A 16,941-nucleotide genomic window follows, 5' to 3' on the forward strand; every position below is an offset into this window, starting at 1 on the left:
CGGAAAACAACATGATAAATTATAATAAAGGGAATGCAACATGACTCGATGGTCTGAACCAGAAAAATAAAGGCAAGTACAATACGGTGAACACACATCGATATTGAAAGACTGCCTATCCAGGTAACCAAACAACGTATTTCATGTGTATATAAGCCACGGCCAATTAATTCGGTGCTCACTGAACAAGGGACATGCAAAGGCCCCCAAAAACATTGCCTTTTATTTATATTCCCTGCATTTCAGCAAGTGTATGTTTACTGTGAAACCTCGTTATAGCATAGCGTTGTGTTGTGTATTATGGCACATAGGCAACTGAGGCCATCATGTGCCAAGAACAAGGTATAGGAAAAGTCTTTTGTTGATTATTATAGAAATGCAAGAATCATCTTTGCTCTAGCGGCCCTCAAACATTAATATTACCCAGTGAAAACATACACAAATTTTATAAATGGCTATAAGTAAAAGCTTTAAAGAGGGCCGGGTAACCTCAGTAACCTTCCTTGGCTGCGGAAGGACATCGAGGCTCCCAACCAATCAAAATAAAAGCCTCGGCTTTCTTCTCAGGCATGAGAAATTGGCTGAGGTGTACTAAAATTCAAACAAACCAGTGGGTAAAAAAATTTAGAGTCTCTTGAGAAATCCTGTTTCGTTAAGAAAGCTAAAAACACACGATATATTAACAATTGCATCATCTCCTAAAAGCAGTGCGGGATGAAAAGGAATGCATTTATTATAAAACTCAGTAAAATACGTTTTTCTTAGTTCTTCCAGTTCAACACAAGGGAATAAAATGCGGTTAACCGTGAGTTCATCTCCACATTCTTGGCAAACAGGTTTGTCTTGTTTTGTTAGTAGGAAGTTGTAAGGTGCGTGTGGCCTATTCGGAGACGGCATACGATCTTTTCCTTGAAACGTTCTTGGTGCACACACGACATAAATTCACCTAAAACTGGTTTTACCAAGTGTAGTTTATTTTTGACCTCATTGCTCCAAGCCGACTGCCATTTTTTTCTTAGTTTCCTTGCTACTAATTTCATGCAATCATTAAACGGCATATTTACTTTCATTATTTCCTTGCCACGAGCTTTACCAGCACACACATCTGCTCTCTCATTGCCTTTTATTCCCACATGACTCGGGACCAAGCACAGTTTTACATTTTGTCCTTGAGCTGTGGCAGTTACTATGTGGTGTATGATGTCACCAAGCAGAGGGGAGCTTGCATTTTTAGAATGGAGAGCTCTAAGTACACTTAAGGAGTCTGTGTAGATAACAGCATTTTTGAGGTTCTCACTTAGTATATTTTCTATGGTCATCCATACTGCGTAGCACTCCGCGGTGAAGATGGAGGCACACTGTGGTAGTCTTACTATTTGCTCCGAATTTCCTCGCACCACTGCGCTTCCTACGCAACTATCTGTTTTTGATCCATCAGTATAAAATTCTGTAAAACTACTGTATTTTTCTTCAAGGGCATGGAATTCTTGTAATATATGTTGCTGTGGAGTTCGCTTTTTACGGAAATGTGCAAGAGTGACGTCACAGATTACAGGAAAATTGAACCATGAAGGCAGTGGACCACGTCTTCGAGCAACACCAGGTAATGCATCCTTTACGCCGAGGTTTTTGCACATATCTTCAAAACGCAGGAGACATGGCCTTATAGCTAATGGTTTGTTGTTAAATAGTGTTCTAGATGGACACTTCGTGACTAGTATTTGGTGACACATATGTTTAGGTAGTGAACGAATTTTTAAAACGTACGAGCAAGTAAGCATGGTTCTTCTCTCTGTAAGCGATGGCTCGTTGGCTTCCACATAAAGACTGTTTATCGGTGACGTCCTGTATGCACCGGTGGAAAGACGCAAGCCTAAATTGTGTACTGGGTCTAGCCGTTTAAGGTACGATTGCCTCGCTGATCCATAAACTATGCATCCGTAATCTAATGTAGAGCGTACTACAGAGCGATGAATCTGTAAAAGACAAGTCCTATCGGAACCCCAATGTTTTCGTGAAAGTAACATTAGTATATTCAGAGATTTAGAAACTTTCTTTTTGAGTATGTTTATGTGTGGAAGGAATGTGAGCTTTTTGTCATAAGTCATTCCTAGAAATTTGTGCTCATCTTTAATTGGTAGTGCGACTTCATTTAAATACAGGGAGGGATCAGTGTGCAGTCCTCTTCTAAGCGAAAAAAGAACAGCTACTGACTTTTGCGTGGAAAACTTGAAACTGTTTCTGTCTGCTCATGTTAGTTTATTTACTGTCATCTGTATTTGCCTCTAACACGATGTATCGCTAGAGGATGTGCAAGCAATCTGGAGATCGTCGACGTAGACAGAATACATGATAGACTTTGGGATTATTTTTGCTAGGGAATTCATTTTTACTATAAAAAGCGTGGTGCTCAAAATGCACCCCTGAGGTACGCCGTTCCCTTGAATGAAATTCTTAGAAAGAGTGGCACCCAGGCGTACTTGAAATTAACAGTTGGTCAAAAAGTCACTCAAGCATTTTAGCATTCTACCACGGATTCCGAGGTCTCCAAGGTCCCTCAGTATGCCAAACCTCCATGTGGTGTCATAGGCTTTCTCTAAATCGAAAAAGACCGCAAGGCAGTGTTGCTTGAGTATAAATGCTTCTCGGACTGTGTTCTCTAGGCGGACTAGATGGTCGGTTGTAGAGCACGCCTTTTTAAGCCCACACTGATGGATGTCAAGAAGATCACGGGATTGTAATATAAACATTAATCTAATGTTAAGGACGCTTTCGAAGGATTTGACAAGTACACTTGTTAGGGCTATAGGTCTGTAATTGCCAGGGGAGGTACGTACTTTTCCCGGCTTCAGCAACGGTACAATAATGGCTTTTTTCCGTGCCTCTGGAGTCTCCCCTGATAACCATATTTTGTTAAAAAATTTCAGAAGCGAGTCTACAGCATGTTCGGACAAGTGGGCAAGCATTTCGTAATGGACTTCATCTGGTCCTGGTGCAGTCTGTTTACCCGAAGAAAGTACACTGTTAATTTCTTGTAGTGTAAATGGGCTATCATATGCTTCGTGAGCACTGCCCTTTATCGGCAGTCTTTCTTTTTCGGCTGTGTTTATATATTTTAAAAATGATTCAGTATAGTTAGAGGAACTAGATATACAGTGGAAAAATGTTCACCTAATATGCCAGCTTGTTCTTTTATATTTGTCTGAACACCAGGGGCTGTCGGAAGAGGAACTGTGAATGGAGAGTAGCGACCAGCCATTTTGTGTACTGCCTCCCACATTTTTTTCAAAGAGACTTGACTGTTTATCGAGGAAATGAAACGCTGCCAGGATGATTTTTCGACATTTCGACTTATGTACCGCGCTTTTGCTTTTTTAAAGTTTATAAGCTTCTCCTGTGTGAGGTATCGGCGAAATATACCCCAAGCTTTATTTTGTTGTTTTTCTCCTTTGCAATCTCGTGTCCACCACATTTTATGGTTGCATTGTACTATTCCTGAAGATTGGGGGATAGCCAAGCGTGCGGCAGAAAGAATGCAATTTGTGAACTTTTCATTTATTTCATTTACATTAAGATTTTTTAACATAATATTTTCTAACGTGGCTGCTGTTCTAAACAGCTGCCAGTCTGCTAAATTGAGCTTCCAACACCGTGGTTTTGTCTGGGTGACTGATGGTGGGGATGACAGGAAGATTTTAACAGGGAGATGATCGCTTCCGTACGGGTTGTCTAAGACATCCCATTTAAAATCGCTAAAATCTGATGGAGAGCTAAAAGACAAATCTAAAACACTAATTTTTCCTGAACTAGGGGAGCAATAAGTAGGTTTACCGGTTTTCAATAAACAAATATTGTTGGATAGTATAAAATCCTCAATAACCTGACCTCTGCTATCGGTTTTCTCACTGCTCCAGAAACAAGAGTGTGCATTAAAATCGCCAACTATCAAGTATGGCTCCGGTAACTGTTGTAAAAGGCTCTCTAATTCATGCTGTCTTACTTCGAGATGTGGTTGAAGATAGACGCTACAAATTGTAATGGTTTTGTAACCAACCACGGTGGCTGCTACGGCTTCGAACCTAGTTTTGAGTGTGATCTCGCTAGCTGCTACGCCAGGTTGCACAATGATGCCTACGCCTCCCGAGAGTCTGCTCGCCCCCTCTCGGTCACGGCGGAAGACAGTATACTTCTTTAGCACCTTTGTGTGCTCAGGGCCTAGATTGGTTTCCTGCACACATAAAGCAATAGGAGAAATTGTGTTTAAAATGTCTTTTATGTCGTTATAGTTATTTACGGGACCTCTGCAGTTCCAGTGTGTAATGGAAGCCATCTTAATGTTGTGTGCGTGTGTGCAGATAAAATTAGATTAATTTTGATTTGGCCCCTTGACTCGGAGCCTCACATTTTTTTGATCGATCCAAAGACCTCCGCCGTCCGTCCGATGTGGACGGCACGGGGCTGCCCTGGGTAGTGTCCATCGCCTCAGCAGAGGCGCTGGACGACCGTGCAGGATGCACGCTGACTTTTGAGTTAGACTTCGACCTGTGGGAAGAGGTCTTGAGGCCCGCTGACCCGGGGGTCTGCGAAGCCTGCTTTGGGGTTGGCGGAGTAGTATCAGCTACTCCACCAGGGGGCGCGGATGGCCCTGCCATAGGCCCACTGCGTGCAACGTGGACAGGTGCCGAAGCCTGGTGTGATGCGCCGCGCCCACGGCACCACATCGGCGAAGGTTGTTTTCGCAGTGAAGAAGAACCGGTTTGTTTCGGCGTATCGCCTTCTTGCTTCCTTGAAAGAAATGTTTTCAGTGGTTTTCAGAGTAATTATTTCTTTTTCTTTTTTCCACGACGGACAAGCCCTGGAGTATGCAGCATGGTCTCCCTCACAATTTGTGCACCGCGGGGCAGCAACACATTCATCTTACTGGTGGTCCTTCGAGGAGCATTTCGCGCAAGTTTTGCGGCCGCGACAACTCTGTGAGCCGTGGCCGAACCTTTGGCAATTGAAACATCTGCGTGGGTTGGGTATATATGGCCTTACATTTATTTTTAGGTACCTGACTTCAATGCTTTCAGGTAGTGTGCTGGTGTTGAAAGTGAGGATCATGTGTTTCGTATCTATTTCCTTGTTATCCTTCCGGATCTTTATCCGCTGAACATTTATGGCATCTTGGTCGGCAAGGCCTTCAAGCATTTCTTTTTCAGAGAGGTGAAAAAAAATTTCTGATACGACGCCTCGGACTGTGTTCAAAGACCGGTGTGACGTGATGGAGACAGGAATCTCCCCTATCGATACAATGTTTGCAAGTTTCAAGTGCTGGACGGTGTCGCGTATTTCGAGCAGTAAGTCGCTACTAGCCATTTTTGATACCTTGTACCCAAACCCCGAAGTCAAGGTCAGGCACTTTGCTACCAAGAATGGGGAAATCAGTCTTGGTTGTTGTTCTTCAGCTTTGCTGTGAATGACATGAAATTTTGGGAATGACACTTTTCTTTTTTGAAAAAAATCATCGTTCCGCCCTCTTTTTAGAGAGCGATCAGGTTGGGAATGGAGGGGAGCCATAAAAAAATTTAGTTTTTCAGCCACGGTGCCAGCCACCCACCACGCAGCCCAACAAGGGGACGGGACAGCAACTTGCACGCAAGTCCTGCCCACACCAGCTGTACACCTCAACTATAACCAAATATGACGAAACCCAGGGTAGTTTGCCACACAAGGTTAACCCTAGCCACCCATGAAGAAGTGAAAAAACCAAGAAACAACGAGGAGACAGGACAGTAGTCAGAAAGAAGATAGGAAAGTAAAAGATGTAGAGGAGGACCAGAAAAGGCAACTGCCGATTTCCTCCGGTCGGGTCAGGCCGGAGGTGCCGTCTACAGGAAGCTGGGAGCTGGGGCCAAAGTGGTGTGTTGCCTCCGCCGAGGGGCCTTAAAGGTCCAAACACTCAGCATCGGCTCAACCACCAGGATCCCCTTTTCCCCGGACACGGCGATGCCACGCACGGCGAGGCGCGGGTGCTCGGGTCCGTGGTGATGCACTGTTCACCATCATCCCCCTGCGGGGATGTCCCTGCGGACGCTCGGGAACCCGTGGTGTCACCACTCACCAACGCCTGCAGGTTGCAGACGCCCCCCTGCGGGGACGTTATAGCATAGCGAACAAGTAAAAAATAATAAAATAGTATAGCCAAAATTTGTAATATAAAGTTTCGTTAGGAACCTGCACAACAGCGGCACAATTTAGCCACTGAAGCAACAGCAATTCTGGCGATCTTTACTAGAAAAACGGAGAGACGTTTTACCAGGCTTTGGCGGCGTTTATAAGGCGCTTGCAGCTATTCCGAAGGCCGCAATATACCGAGCACCAGTTAGGTTGGCTTCCCCGCACAGCACTGCAAGTGTAGGTTAAGCGCCGGCTATGGTGGCTTCCCCGCATTACAGCCATGTCGTGTTGAAAGCGGTACATCAAAGCAAAAGCTATCGCTGTTTTCACCACCTGCGCAACAGCGGACATGATTGCAGGATTGTTACCGCAAGTTTACAACCACTTGTGCTGCAGCTTCCAGGGCACTGTCGATGGATGCCAGAGGCGTGAACGCGTGCCGACTGCTGGACTGCAACCCTACATGGCGCTGCTGGCGAGTCCGAGACAAAAGTGCAAACCTTGACGCAAATGCATCATCACCAGTCACTTGTGCAGTGCAGCGAAGCCTGCCAACTGCCATCCAAATGGACATAGTTTGGTGCTGGGGAGTTCGATATATGCGTTTCATGGCCAACCACATTCGATATATAAAGTAGAAATTGCGTGCCTTTGTCAAAAACATTTACACACAAAGAGTTCGATGTAGCCGTAATATCCGTGTTTGTTACATCGAGGCTTGACTTCTTACGTCCACAAGTTAAGCATGATTGGAAAACCCTGCCCTGGAATGCATTGGGAAGTGGCAATGGAGGTGGCCACACCCACCTTGATTGTCTGGATGATGGAGCGCACACGGTGGGTTTTCATAAGACGCCGGGTCAGGTGGCCCCTGGCCATGGCCGTCAGCCGGTCAAAGCAACGGCGCCACCTGGGGTGCAGGGACTGCAACACATAAGAATGACAAGCAAGACGAGGGGCTTGTGCGCTGTGTCCATGGAAAGTGCCCGCCAAGTGTTTCCACTACGCTGCCGAGGTGTAATGTGATGCTGGACTCATCTGGGAACTTCATGAGAAACTGTCAGTATTGCTGCCTTTTCAGAAGCGGCAACTGCTTACTACCTTCCAAAACATCCTGTGACAGTAAAGATATGTAATTACTATTAACACCCTCGTAAGGTCATCCTCGAACAAGTAAGGTGACAGAGCACACTTTTTTTATGCCAGCATGTTCACAAAGCCTTGTTCTGCACAGTACAGCTATCATTTTTTTCTTTAAGAAGGGAAGTGGCAAATAAAATGGCCGATGTGGTCAGTATTTTCGAATTCTCAATTTTTTTTTGTAACCCTCAGGTCTTCATCTGTCTCTTGCCGAAAAATTAGTGAAATATGCCACGTGAATTTAGAAAATGACTTTTTTTTCATGTGTGGCTGTAAAAAAATAGTGAGCTAATCACTCTTCTGGTGGTGCCAGTGCACTGCGAGATCCGCTGGTTTCCGACAACGGAGAAACACTGCTTCAGTATCACCGTAAACAGGAGAGATTAAAACTGTCGCTGGGAATAAACATTAAGGTTTATTCCCTCTTTTCCTCCTTGTACTTTACACCAATGGCTACCACTCATCCCTTCAACATTTTGTAACGAATGGCAGTAGAATGATTGTTTTTACGCACGAATGCAGAGATCTGGGATAGTGTTTTAATAAAGCTCGATTTTTCAATGTGCCTCTCCTTAATATGGACACTTTGGTTCCTGAACAAGTGTGTCCATAAAGCAAGTCATCCATAATAACAAATCATGAAAAAAAATCTGAAAGAAAAATGCTTTGTAAGTAAATTCTGCTTCAGTGCACAGTAGTGGTCAGTGAAGTGGAAATTAGAAGAAACCTTGGCAGTGCGAAATGCATTATTCTGGTCGCAATTATCTTTCATATATTGTGGCGTAGTTTGAAGCCCGTGCTGTGCATCAAATGTGTGATGGCGTCTGACAGCACGATGGCCTATTACAGTCAAACCCACTTATAACAATACCGCTTTTAACAATATATCGGATATAGTAATAGACAGCCGCGGCACCGACACTTTTGCAATGTGTTCTATGGTAAAACAAACCGCTTATAACAATGCTATCATACTAGATGGTCGGTTATAACGATTAAATGTCATTTGGAGCCAACCCTCAAAGAAAAAAACTCACAAACGCAGCTACCACGCCAGCCAAACTACGCTTACGGCGCAAAAAACGCGCGCGCGTATGCGGAGCCGCCCGCACAGCGGCCACAGCGGCTGCGAAAAGATCACGTGACGACGCATACGAGGCGAGGCGCATGGGGTGAGCCAGAGAAGCTTGTATGACTCGGAGGAGGAGAAAAGACGGGCACTTTCCTCTGGGCAGAGGTGGAGAGGGTAGGGAGGCGCTTCCTTTTGTTGCTTTTGTATCCGCACGGGGAGCAGTCCATTCTGAGGGTGCGCCGCCCGTTGAAAACGCGTCACGGCATTTCAGCGTGGGCTGCCCCATCTTTCCCACTTTCTTTGGCTCCTGGTTCACGAGCTGCACATGTTCCGAGGGCAGCGTACAGCGTCAAAGCACGTGCGTTGCCAGCGTGGTTTTTATCATCTGCCATCACCGGCCTCGGTCCTGCTGGTTCTGCAAGCCCATCGGATTCGTCCCCAGAGTTCAACAATGGACGATTCTCCTTCAGGAGCGCGGCCAGCGTGGCTCTTCCAGATCAACTGCCGCAGAAGAGAAAGCGAGCAGCAATATCTTTGGAAATGAAGCGGAACATTTTGAGGGAGCACCGAGGTGGTGAAAAAGTGTGCAACTTAGTACGCAAGTACGGCCTGTCACAGCCAACTGTTTCAACCATCATCCGCAACGCGCTCAAGATGACTGATAACGAATGCCATGCTAGAGCTGGCCATGCTATGGAGGACAGCCGGAAGAGGATTCAGCATGGTGCCTACAAAGAAATGGAGGAGGCACTGTATCAGTGGTACCTTAGCGCACGTGCTATGAACTTACCAATTAGTGGCCCGATTTTAGCGGAGAAGGCGAAGCACTTTGCGTATCTCCTTCAAAACACCGATTTCCAGCCTGGTGGTGGCTGGATTCAGCGCTTCAAGCAGAGGCACGGAATCGTCTACAAGGCAGTCGTGGGCGAGGCAGGGTCGCTCGATGTTGACGCTAGACGGAAGTGGTTGGAAGAGACACTGCCGTACATCTGCAAAGCATATGCAGACCGGGACTTGCACAAAGGTGACGAGACCGGGCTATTCTTCCAAATGCTTCTGTCGAAGACGCATGCACTCAAAGGCGATCCCTGTAAGGGCGGCAAGGAGAGCAAATTGCGAACGACCGTTTTCCTCTGTGCAAATATGGACGGCAGAGACAAATGCCCCGCCTTCGTAATTGGAAAATCTAGGAATCCCCGCTCTTTCCGTGGTGCTGCGAGGATTCCAGTTCGTTACCGTCATAATAAGAAAGCTTGGATGACGCGTGAACTTTTCTGCGAGTGGCTATGCGAGTTCGATCAGCGGGTGCAGCATGAAGGCAGGAAGGTGGCGTTGGTCCTTGATAACTGTACTGCACACCAGACTGCCCAGAAGCTGTCGCATTTGAAAATTTCCTTCCTGCCGCTGAACACGACTGCAGGCTTGCAGCCCATCGACGCAGGCGTGATTGCGTGCTTCAAGGCATTGTATCGCCGGCGTGTTGAGCAGGCTTGCTCTTAACCAGGACATTGCTATGCGTGAATGCCGACCCGCTCCAGACTAAGATTTCGCTCCTGATGGCTGTTCAATTCAATTTTAGGGCATGGGCAGAAGTCAGCTCCTCCACCATCATGAATTGCTTCCCAAAAGCGGGCTTTACCGGGGATATCAGTGATGCGGAGTGTCGCTAAGCTCCTGCCGATGGAGCGATTACAGAACTTAGGTCTACGGTGCGCGGTGATGACGGCGACGCGGAAGGGCTTGAAGAATTCTTGCACGCCGACGATGCAGTCACCACAAACGAAGAATTGACTGACGAGGCGATCGTTGCAGCAGTCACCGGCGCGGAAGACGATGACCGCAGCGATGACGAAGATGAACCTGAGCTTGCACAAGTTGTCTCTCATCAGGAGGCCTCAAGAATGATTGAGTCCCTGCGGGACTTCATTTTTGCAAAAAAACCTTTCACTCGGACATGTCCAACATTAGGATGCCCTCCAAAACGATTTCAGCAAGATTGCCGCGAAGCAGTCGAAACTCACCGATTACGGGTTTGTTTCAGCAAAGAAGTGAGAAGTGCAAGCTATTTTGCCCTATTTAAATGCTTTCAAGTTTTCATGTTTTCTTTGTTGTTTTTTCGGGCACTAAGGGATTTTTCAAGCTGAGAGGTAGCCGCAGCAACCATCTCGTATTTTTTACAATGCCCCTTTCGGTCCCACCAAAACGATGCCTCGGCGGAGCTCGCATGTCACTTGCCGTCCGTGACCCCTCTTTGCAGTTATGCTTTTTTTCGTGCAACCAATTTATAACAATTATCGGTTATAACAATAGAATTTTCGTGGCACTTAAACATTGTTTTAAGTGGACTCGACTGTATCTACTTCGACTCTTCGTATCCCATGAACCGCTAGTAGATATCCGTACTTAGTCGCTGGAAGCTGTTGAAAGCAGCTTTACATTCTTCACATAAATTCATGAAATACAGTGAACCGTAAGGAACGTCAACAGGGCATCTTGGCGCTGCAAAACATGAAAGCACAAAAACAACATTTGCACTTTTGCACTGCTTTTCGGTGGTGTCCTGCTTTTAAAATACAGGAAAGAAAACATCTGGTTGCAGAAAACCAAACTTGGTTCCCATCGTTGTCCATATATTAATGTGAAAGAAATACGTGGACCCAATGGGCTCGGTATTTTCACCCTGTACATTGTCTAGACATAAGTTTTCATGTTAACAAGGCATAGTAAATGCATTGAAAAAGTTGTTTAAAGTTATTTTTGTAAGAAAATTTTTCATGAAAATATGCATGCTATACAGTAACTTATTTTCATGAGTACTGGGCATCTAAAGGAATCAATAGCTTTACTAAGCAGAACAAGGCTTTGTGAATATGATTACATAAAAAACTAGTGCACTCTTTTCTTAATTATTTAATGCCCCACAGATGACTCTACGAGGGTGTTACCTATAATTAATCACTATACAAGCTGGCTTAAATAAAATGCAGTTCTGAAATCAGCGTGAAACGTTAAAAATCTGTGCTAGATTTGGTTACATTACATAAATAAATAAAGTGATAAGTTTTAATTGCCATGTCACCCCTTAAAACTATTTCCTTTATTAGACACATCTAATGAGCTTTATGCTTCCGAGTTTTAGTACTTTTTGGTATTTTTTCCTTTATTATAGCTAAGGGTTCTACTTTTCGGTTTAATCCGGAAAAAAGAAAACCGAAAAGGTACACGGAATTCATTTTTCGGAATTCGGTTTTAACAGCATCCATGGCATAGCTGCCACAGCTTGATATCAAGTAGCAATTACCCAACCAAAGAAGGCAATTAATCATGTATGCCAGCCAGAGGCGTGCTGAGCTGGTGGTATGATGGTAACTTTGGATTAAGTCATGCGTTTTGAGGTATTGCTCTGCATACCGAGAGGCTCCAAGTACCTCCTCACCAAGCGTCGTATGCTAGCGCTGCTCACTTCCCTAGGACAGCTGCTTAAGTACTTTCCTCCACTGCATACACGGATACTGATGCGGAACCGTGCATAACATTCTGGCCACCCTGACTGTCAGGCACCAGTTCCATTGCTAAAATCAACATCCAGACCATGCAATGCCACATCGCCCTCTTGCTCAACCTAGTGCAATATTTCAATGCTAACATAACATCCTGCTTTTAAGATTTCATAACCATTACTTTCGGTAATGGAGATAACATATTGCCGCGAACCTTTGTAGAGTTTGTTCAATCTTCAAAGCTGCCGGCATGATGATTTATCGCTTTGTTTGCAATGCAAGATGTGACCAGATTTATCTTGACTGATCGCATCCAGGTGGAGCCGATTCTACATTGTTCGATAATGTTGTAGTAAGGTAGCACGCTTTAGCTCGAAAGTTCGTTATCAGCTTTAAATTGAGCACAACAGCCGAGAGCAGCGGGGATTCTGTTCGACGACCACCGAGCACGCTTGTCACAATGCTGCCACCGAGTGATTCAGTCCATTGTGGGCACACATCAGCCTAAGTAAAGTAAACTCCATATTCACAGTCTTTCTGCTCTCCGGTTTGCAGTCACCACTTCGTGACACTATCATTGAACAAGCACCGTTTTAAATATCACAAATTATGCGTTATTTCTAAATCGAATGCTTGAGCTGACAAAATTCTGAGATAAACAAGTGAGTTTTGACCATACCGAGATGCCTCATTATATCACCAAAAATTGTAATTGAGTGAGTTTTTTGGGTTTAAGTATTTCCCACAGAAAGTATAGAGCACGTCGTACAGGGTGTGGTGAAAGAGACAGGAAAAAAAAAATGCATCAAAGCAGCTTGAGACTGGCCCGAATACTGGGTTCTGAGATGAACACGAAAGTCTGACCCGCAGTTATAACACTTTACCTTGCGTGGTATGCTTTCATGTTCCATGCTCGGCCCACAATCTGGCCGGCAGTATGTACTGACAAACAAGAATCTCGTCAAGGAAGCGCAGGCCGGACTCACCTGCCGAGTCTCTGAGAGCAGGTCCAGGTGCACAGAGGTGCTCGTGAGCGACGACACGTCCACATGGGACTGGTTTGCGTCCAAGCAGCTCAGCGAAGAAAGGTCAGCCGGCAGGCTCAAGGGTCCCACAGTGCTGTCGCCCCTCATACCTGCAGGCAATCACACAGCACTGATGAGCCAAAGTTTGGCTGTATGCTCAAAAGAAAAACTGACCCATATACCAGGTGTTTCAGGTAAGCCCAACACTAATTTACAAAAATGGGTGTTTTGAGATAACAAGAAGCTTTCTGCGGCATGTTAATACCAGTGCTGGCGGACAAAAAAAAGGCAAATCGTGCTAACTAGTAAAGTGATTGACTAAATTCCAATAGTTAGCTTTTTAAATATTACCAATAGGTGTTCGATTGCAATTGGAGACTTGTAACCAACCATTATCAATAACCATATCAGTTTTAAGAATTTCAGAAACGCAATCACCCTCGCAGCTGCGGCTCAAGAAATTTGTGTCATTTTTCGTAACGTTCGAAAGCCACGCTTAAAGGAGGGTGCAGAGTGACGTCAATCACATCGCCACAGTGTGTTGCAACAAGACGTTTGGTTTGGTTTATGGGGGTTCAACGTCCCACAGCAACTCAGGCTATGAGAGACGCCGTAGTGAAGCGCTCCGGAAATTTCGACCACCTGGGGTTCTTTAATGCGCGCTGACATCGCACAGTACACGGGCTTCTGGAATTTCGCCTCCATCACAATTCGGTCGCCACGGTTGGGATCGAACAAGACTTGTACGGCTTCTGGTGACGCATATCATACTTAGGCTTGTGTTATGCACCTTCGCGTACAGTGAAATAGCTTTTTTAGGCACGGAAAAAATAATAGACATCCCACATCTTACAGCTATTTGCTAGAGGTTGTGGGAGAACCCATGTCTGTAGGGAACGACCACAAGATGCTGCATGCGCTCACATTAGCGGAAGTCCAGTTGCTTAGGACGTTGGAACTGGCTTTGCACCTCTGGAGCAACGCTTCACAGATAGCAGAGATGAGCATTGCAGGGAAGCCAGCTTCTTGAAGTCTGGCGAAGCTCTGACCCTACTGGGGTTCACATGAACGCTCAAGAGCAGAGGACAGCGCCGCAGTTGCTACCCCTCGCTCAACAATTTTCGAGTGACTAGAGTCACACGGTAAGAACTGCTTCCTAGCACAAGCTTCGTATCTCCAGCAGACAAGCTTAGCGCTAAACTTCAACACCAGATAGAGGAAACGAATACTGCGTTCCTGAGGGAGCTCCGTCGTGAAGGCAAGGTTGGGACAACTGGCTTGGAAGGCCTCCAGAATGGTGCCCTTACAGTCATACGACTCGTGTGTGATTTCCTTGCCACAGCGAACGAGACAGTCGTCCACAAACCTGATGGTGGCGAACACTCGCCTGTCGCAAAGTGTGTTTTGCAGCTTCGTCCCAAACACAGCCAAAAACAAATCACACAGGTGGGGTGCCACCCTTGAGCCAATGCAAATCCCGGCTTTTTGAATGAAGCAACCGTCTTCGAAGCACACAACCGTAGCCCTCAAGTAGGAACTGAATAATTCAAGGAAGGCGTCCAACATCATCCCGACAGTGTTTTGAAATGAAATCAGACCCCTTTCTTCCATAGCCGCACGAACATCTGGTAGAAAAATGGCAGGGGGATGGAGTAGAACATAGAAATAGTTGCAAGAAGTGGGGTGTCCGTTTTTTCCACGCCAAAAAAGCTATTTCAATGTGCCCAAACGTGAATAATTTAAGCGAGGAGCCCAAGTGTGATATGCATCACTAGAAGTCGTATGCGTCTTGTGAGGTTGGTGTTGTGTACAAGTTCCTCGTGTCATGAGGAAAAGTGTATAGTATTGGACAAACGGGTAGGTGCTTTAATGATTGTGCGATCGAGCACGCAAGATTCGACAACAATGCCTCGGGGGGACATTTGGCCCACCACTCCAAGCATTGTGCGCTACTGCAAGCATTGTGAGCCCACCGGTTGTGTCCCGCTGCTGCGCAAGTCTACTTTCTTGACAAAAAAGAGCGAGTAATAGACATGTGAAGTGCTGGTAGCTGGTACGATCAATGACAACAGGGGCACCTGCATCAGTGCCACGTAAGTAGCCCTCACCAAAAAAAGAAAAACAGATACCTTGGACAGTTGTGCAAGATTAAATGCTCCACTTTATGGCTGAGGACAGTACTTGTTGCATCCCTCCTTTTAACTGTCTTTACTTCGTTCTTACTTCTTCACCAGCTTTTTTAGCCACATGTTTCCATACTTTGGTTTTAGTTTTTTTTATTACCTCTAACATGTCTTTTGGGTTGGCACTTTATACCCGCCGTTTTTTACAAGTGTTTTTCCTTGTTACTTCACATATTTGCTTTGCCAGTTTTTTTAGCCACGTGTTTCCATACATTGATTTTTCTTTTTGTCACTTCCAATATTTCATCCGAGTTGGCACTTTACACCTCCCATTCTTTATGCATGTTTTTTGTTACTTTGCTTTCATCCGTTGTTGACCACTTTTGTTTCATCGTGACTGCGCAATGTTTTACCTCCTCTCTTTTCGCCTTTATGTTAGGGTGCGCACCCAAATAAAGACCAGTCGTTACATCAGCCTCATATCCTGCCTCTTTGCCGTCCCTCGTTGGCTGCTGTTTTAATCGCAATATAAACCATGTAGCTCAGATCCAGATCATCGTGCTGTACCCTAAATAATGTTCACATAATAAATTTTTGTGCTTCACAGCTATAACAAGCTTGCAGAAAGCCTGTCGTGACACCAAAAAAACAGTAGGAGTCTGCAGTCACTCAAATTTCTCCCAAAGAAATAGTTGATGCAGTGACATTCTCCAAGTGTTTTTAGCAACTGATTTTTTTCTTAACAAGTTGTTAAATCCACGCTTGCGTGATATACTCAATATTGTCGTGACAAATTAGTGACAAACAAAAAAAAATGGGAAAGTAGTTGAAATATTAAGGAACATCACTGCGCAAAAAATTTATCAAGGAACACAACGCAACAAACCACAGAAAATCTTTGAAACCATTGTCATGCTATACTTTCTGCAAGCAGGACAGTCAGGTAAAAAAAAACACTTGAGAAAACTCGCATTTCAATGGAGATTTCAACGTGCTTTTTGCTGCCTATGGTCACAAAAGCATTCCTTGCAGTCACTTCCAGGACGTTTTAAGGGAAAATTTTTCGGGATATATTTAGAAAGACTATGGATAAGGTGTTTTCTAAAATTCGATTTTTTTTTCTAGATTTGCTGATTTAAAAGCTGCATGCCCCCTAAGTGATGCACCACTAGCCCCGACAGGTGCATGTTTTCAACCTCAGCGACCAATGGGGACTGTGCAACCCAGGTTGCTTTTCCCAAGCAACCACTCGCGACCAACCATTAATTCAAATGTCAGCTGCCATGGTGGGCACGTTCTAATGACGTCAAAACGATCGCAACGCGTCACATATGACAGCGGTCGCGCCATTTCCACTTGCACAGCACCTTTTAATGCTAATGCAAAAACATGTGGGTCTCAATGTGCTCCGTGCATTTTCACCCTGTCCATAGCCTTAAAAGCGATATTAACGAGGCACAAACACATTGCGAAGTTCAGTCCCTACAATATCTGTCCATAATATGAGTTTCCCATATTAACAGGACAGGGCACTACTGCAATCACAGTGTGGCCCCCTTTGGCTTGTTCCGATATGTGTCCAACGCACGCCCTGCTGTCTGGCCTAAAACAATGCATGTACAGCACTTTGGCTCCTGTGCAACAATATAATTCTGCTCTAACCCTTTCTCACTGCAACCAGCACGAGATCTGGCAGCCTAAAAGGAGTACACAAAATACCTACGTGCCTGAGTTACCTCTCCTTAGGGCTTGTGAACAAAGCCATGTTGTATCCCTCATATCCCCAGGCGCTGCAGTTCAAGGCAAGTTTGGCACCAAAGGTGTGCCTGCAATACCCCCAGTAGCGATGACAGTTGTTTAAAAGTCCAGTGGGGACCACTTCAAACTGTTTTTCCTCATAAAATTTTCTTTTCTTGCCCATC

The 16,941-nt window shown here is 45.2% G+C and overlaps 1 protein-coding gene across 5 annotated transcripts in view; it reads right to left on the minus strand.

Annotated features, from left to right (window-relative positions):
* Window positions 1–16,941, minus strand: part of LOC144101936 (uncharacterized) — a 97,198-nt gene that overhangs the window by 27,050 nt on the left and 53,207 nt on the right. For all 5 annotated transcript variants that reach the window (XM_077635171.1, XM_077635170.1, XM_077635172.1 and 2 more), the window contains 2 exons: window positions 12,858–13,006; window positions 6,967–7,083 (listed from right to left, as the gene is read on the minus strand). In XM_077635171.1, the coding sequence (XP_077491297.1) occupies window positions 6,967–7,083; window positions 12,858–13,006 (266 nt within the window). The remainder of the gene's footprint in view (window positions 1–6,966; window positions 7,084–12,857; window positions 13,007–16,941) is intronic.

The sequence above is a fragment of the Amblyomma americanum genome, chromosome 8 (genome assembly GCF_052857255.1).
Source record: "Amblyomma americanum isolate KBUSLIRL-KWMA chromosome 8, ASM5285725v1, whole genome shotgun sequence".
Classification (NCBI taxonomy): Eukaryota; Metazoa; Arthropoda; class Arachnida; order Ixodida; family Ixodidae; genus Amblyomma; species Amblyomma americanum.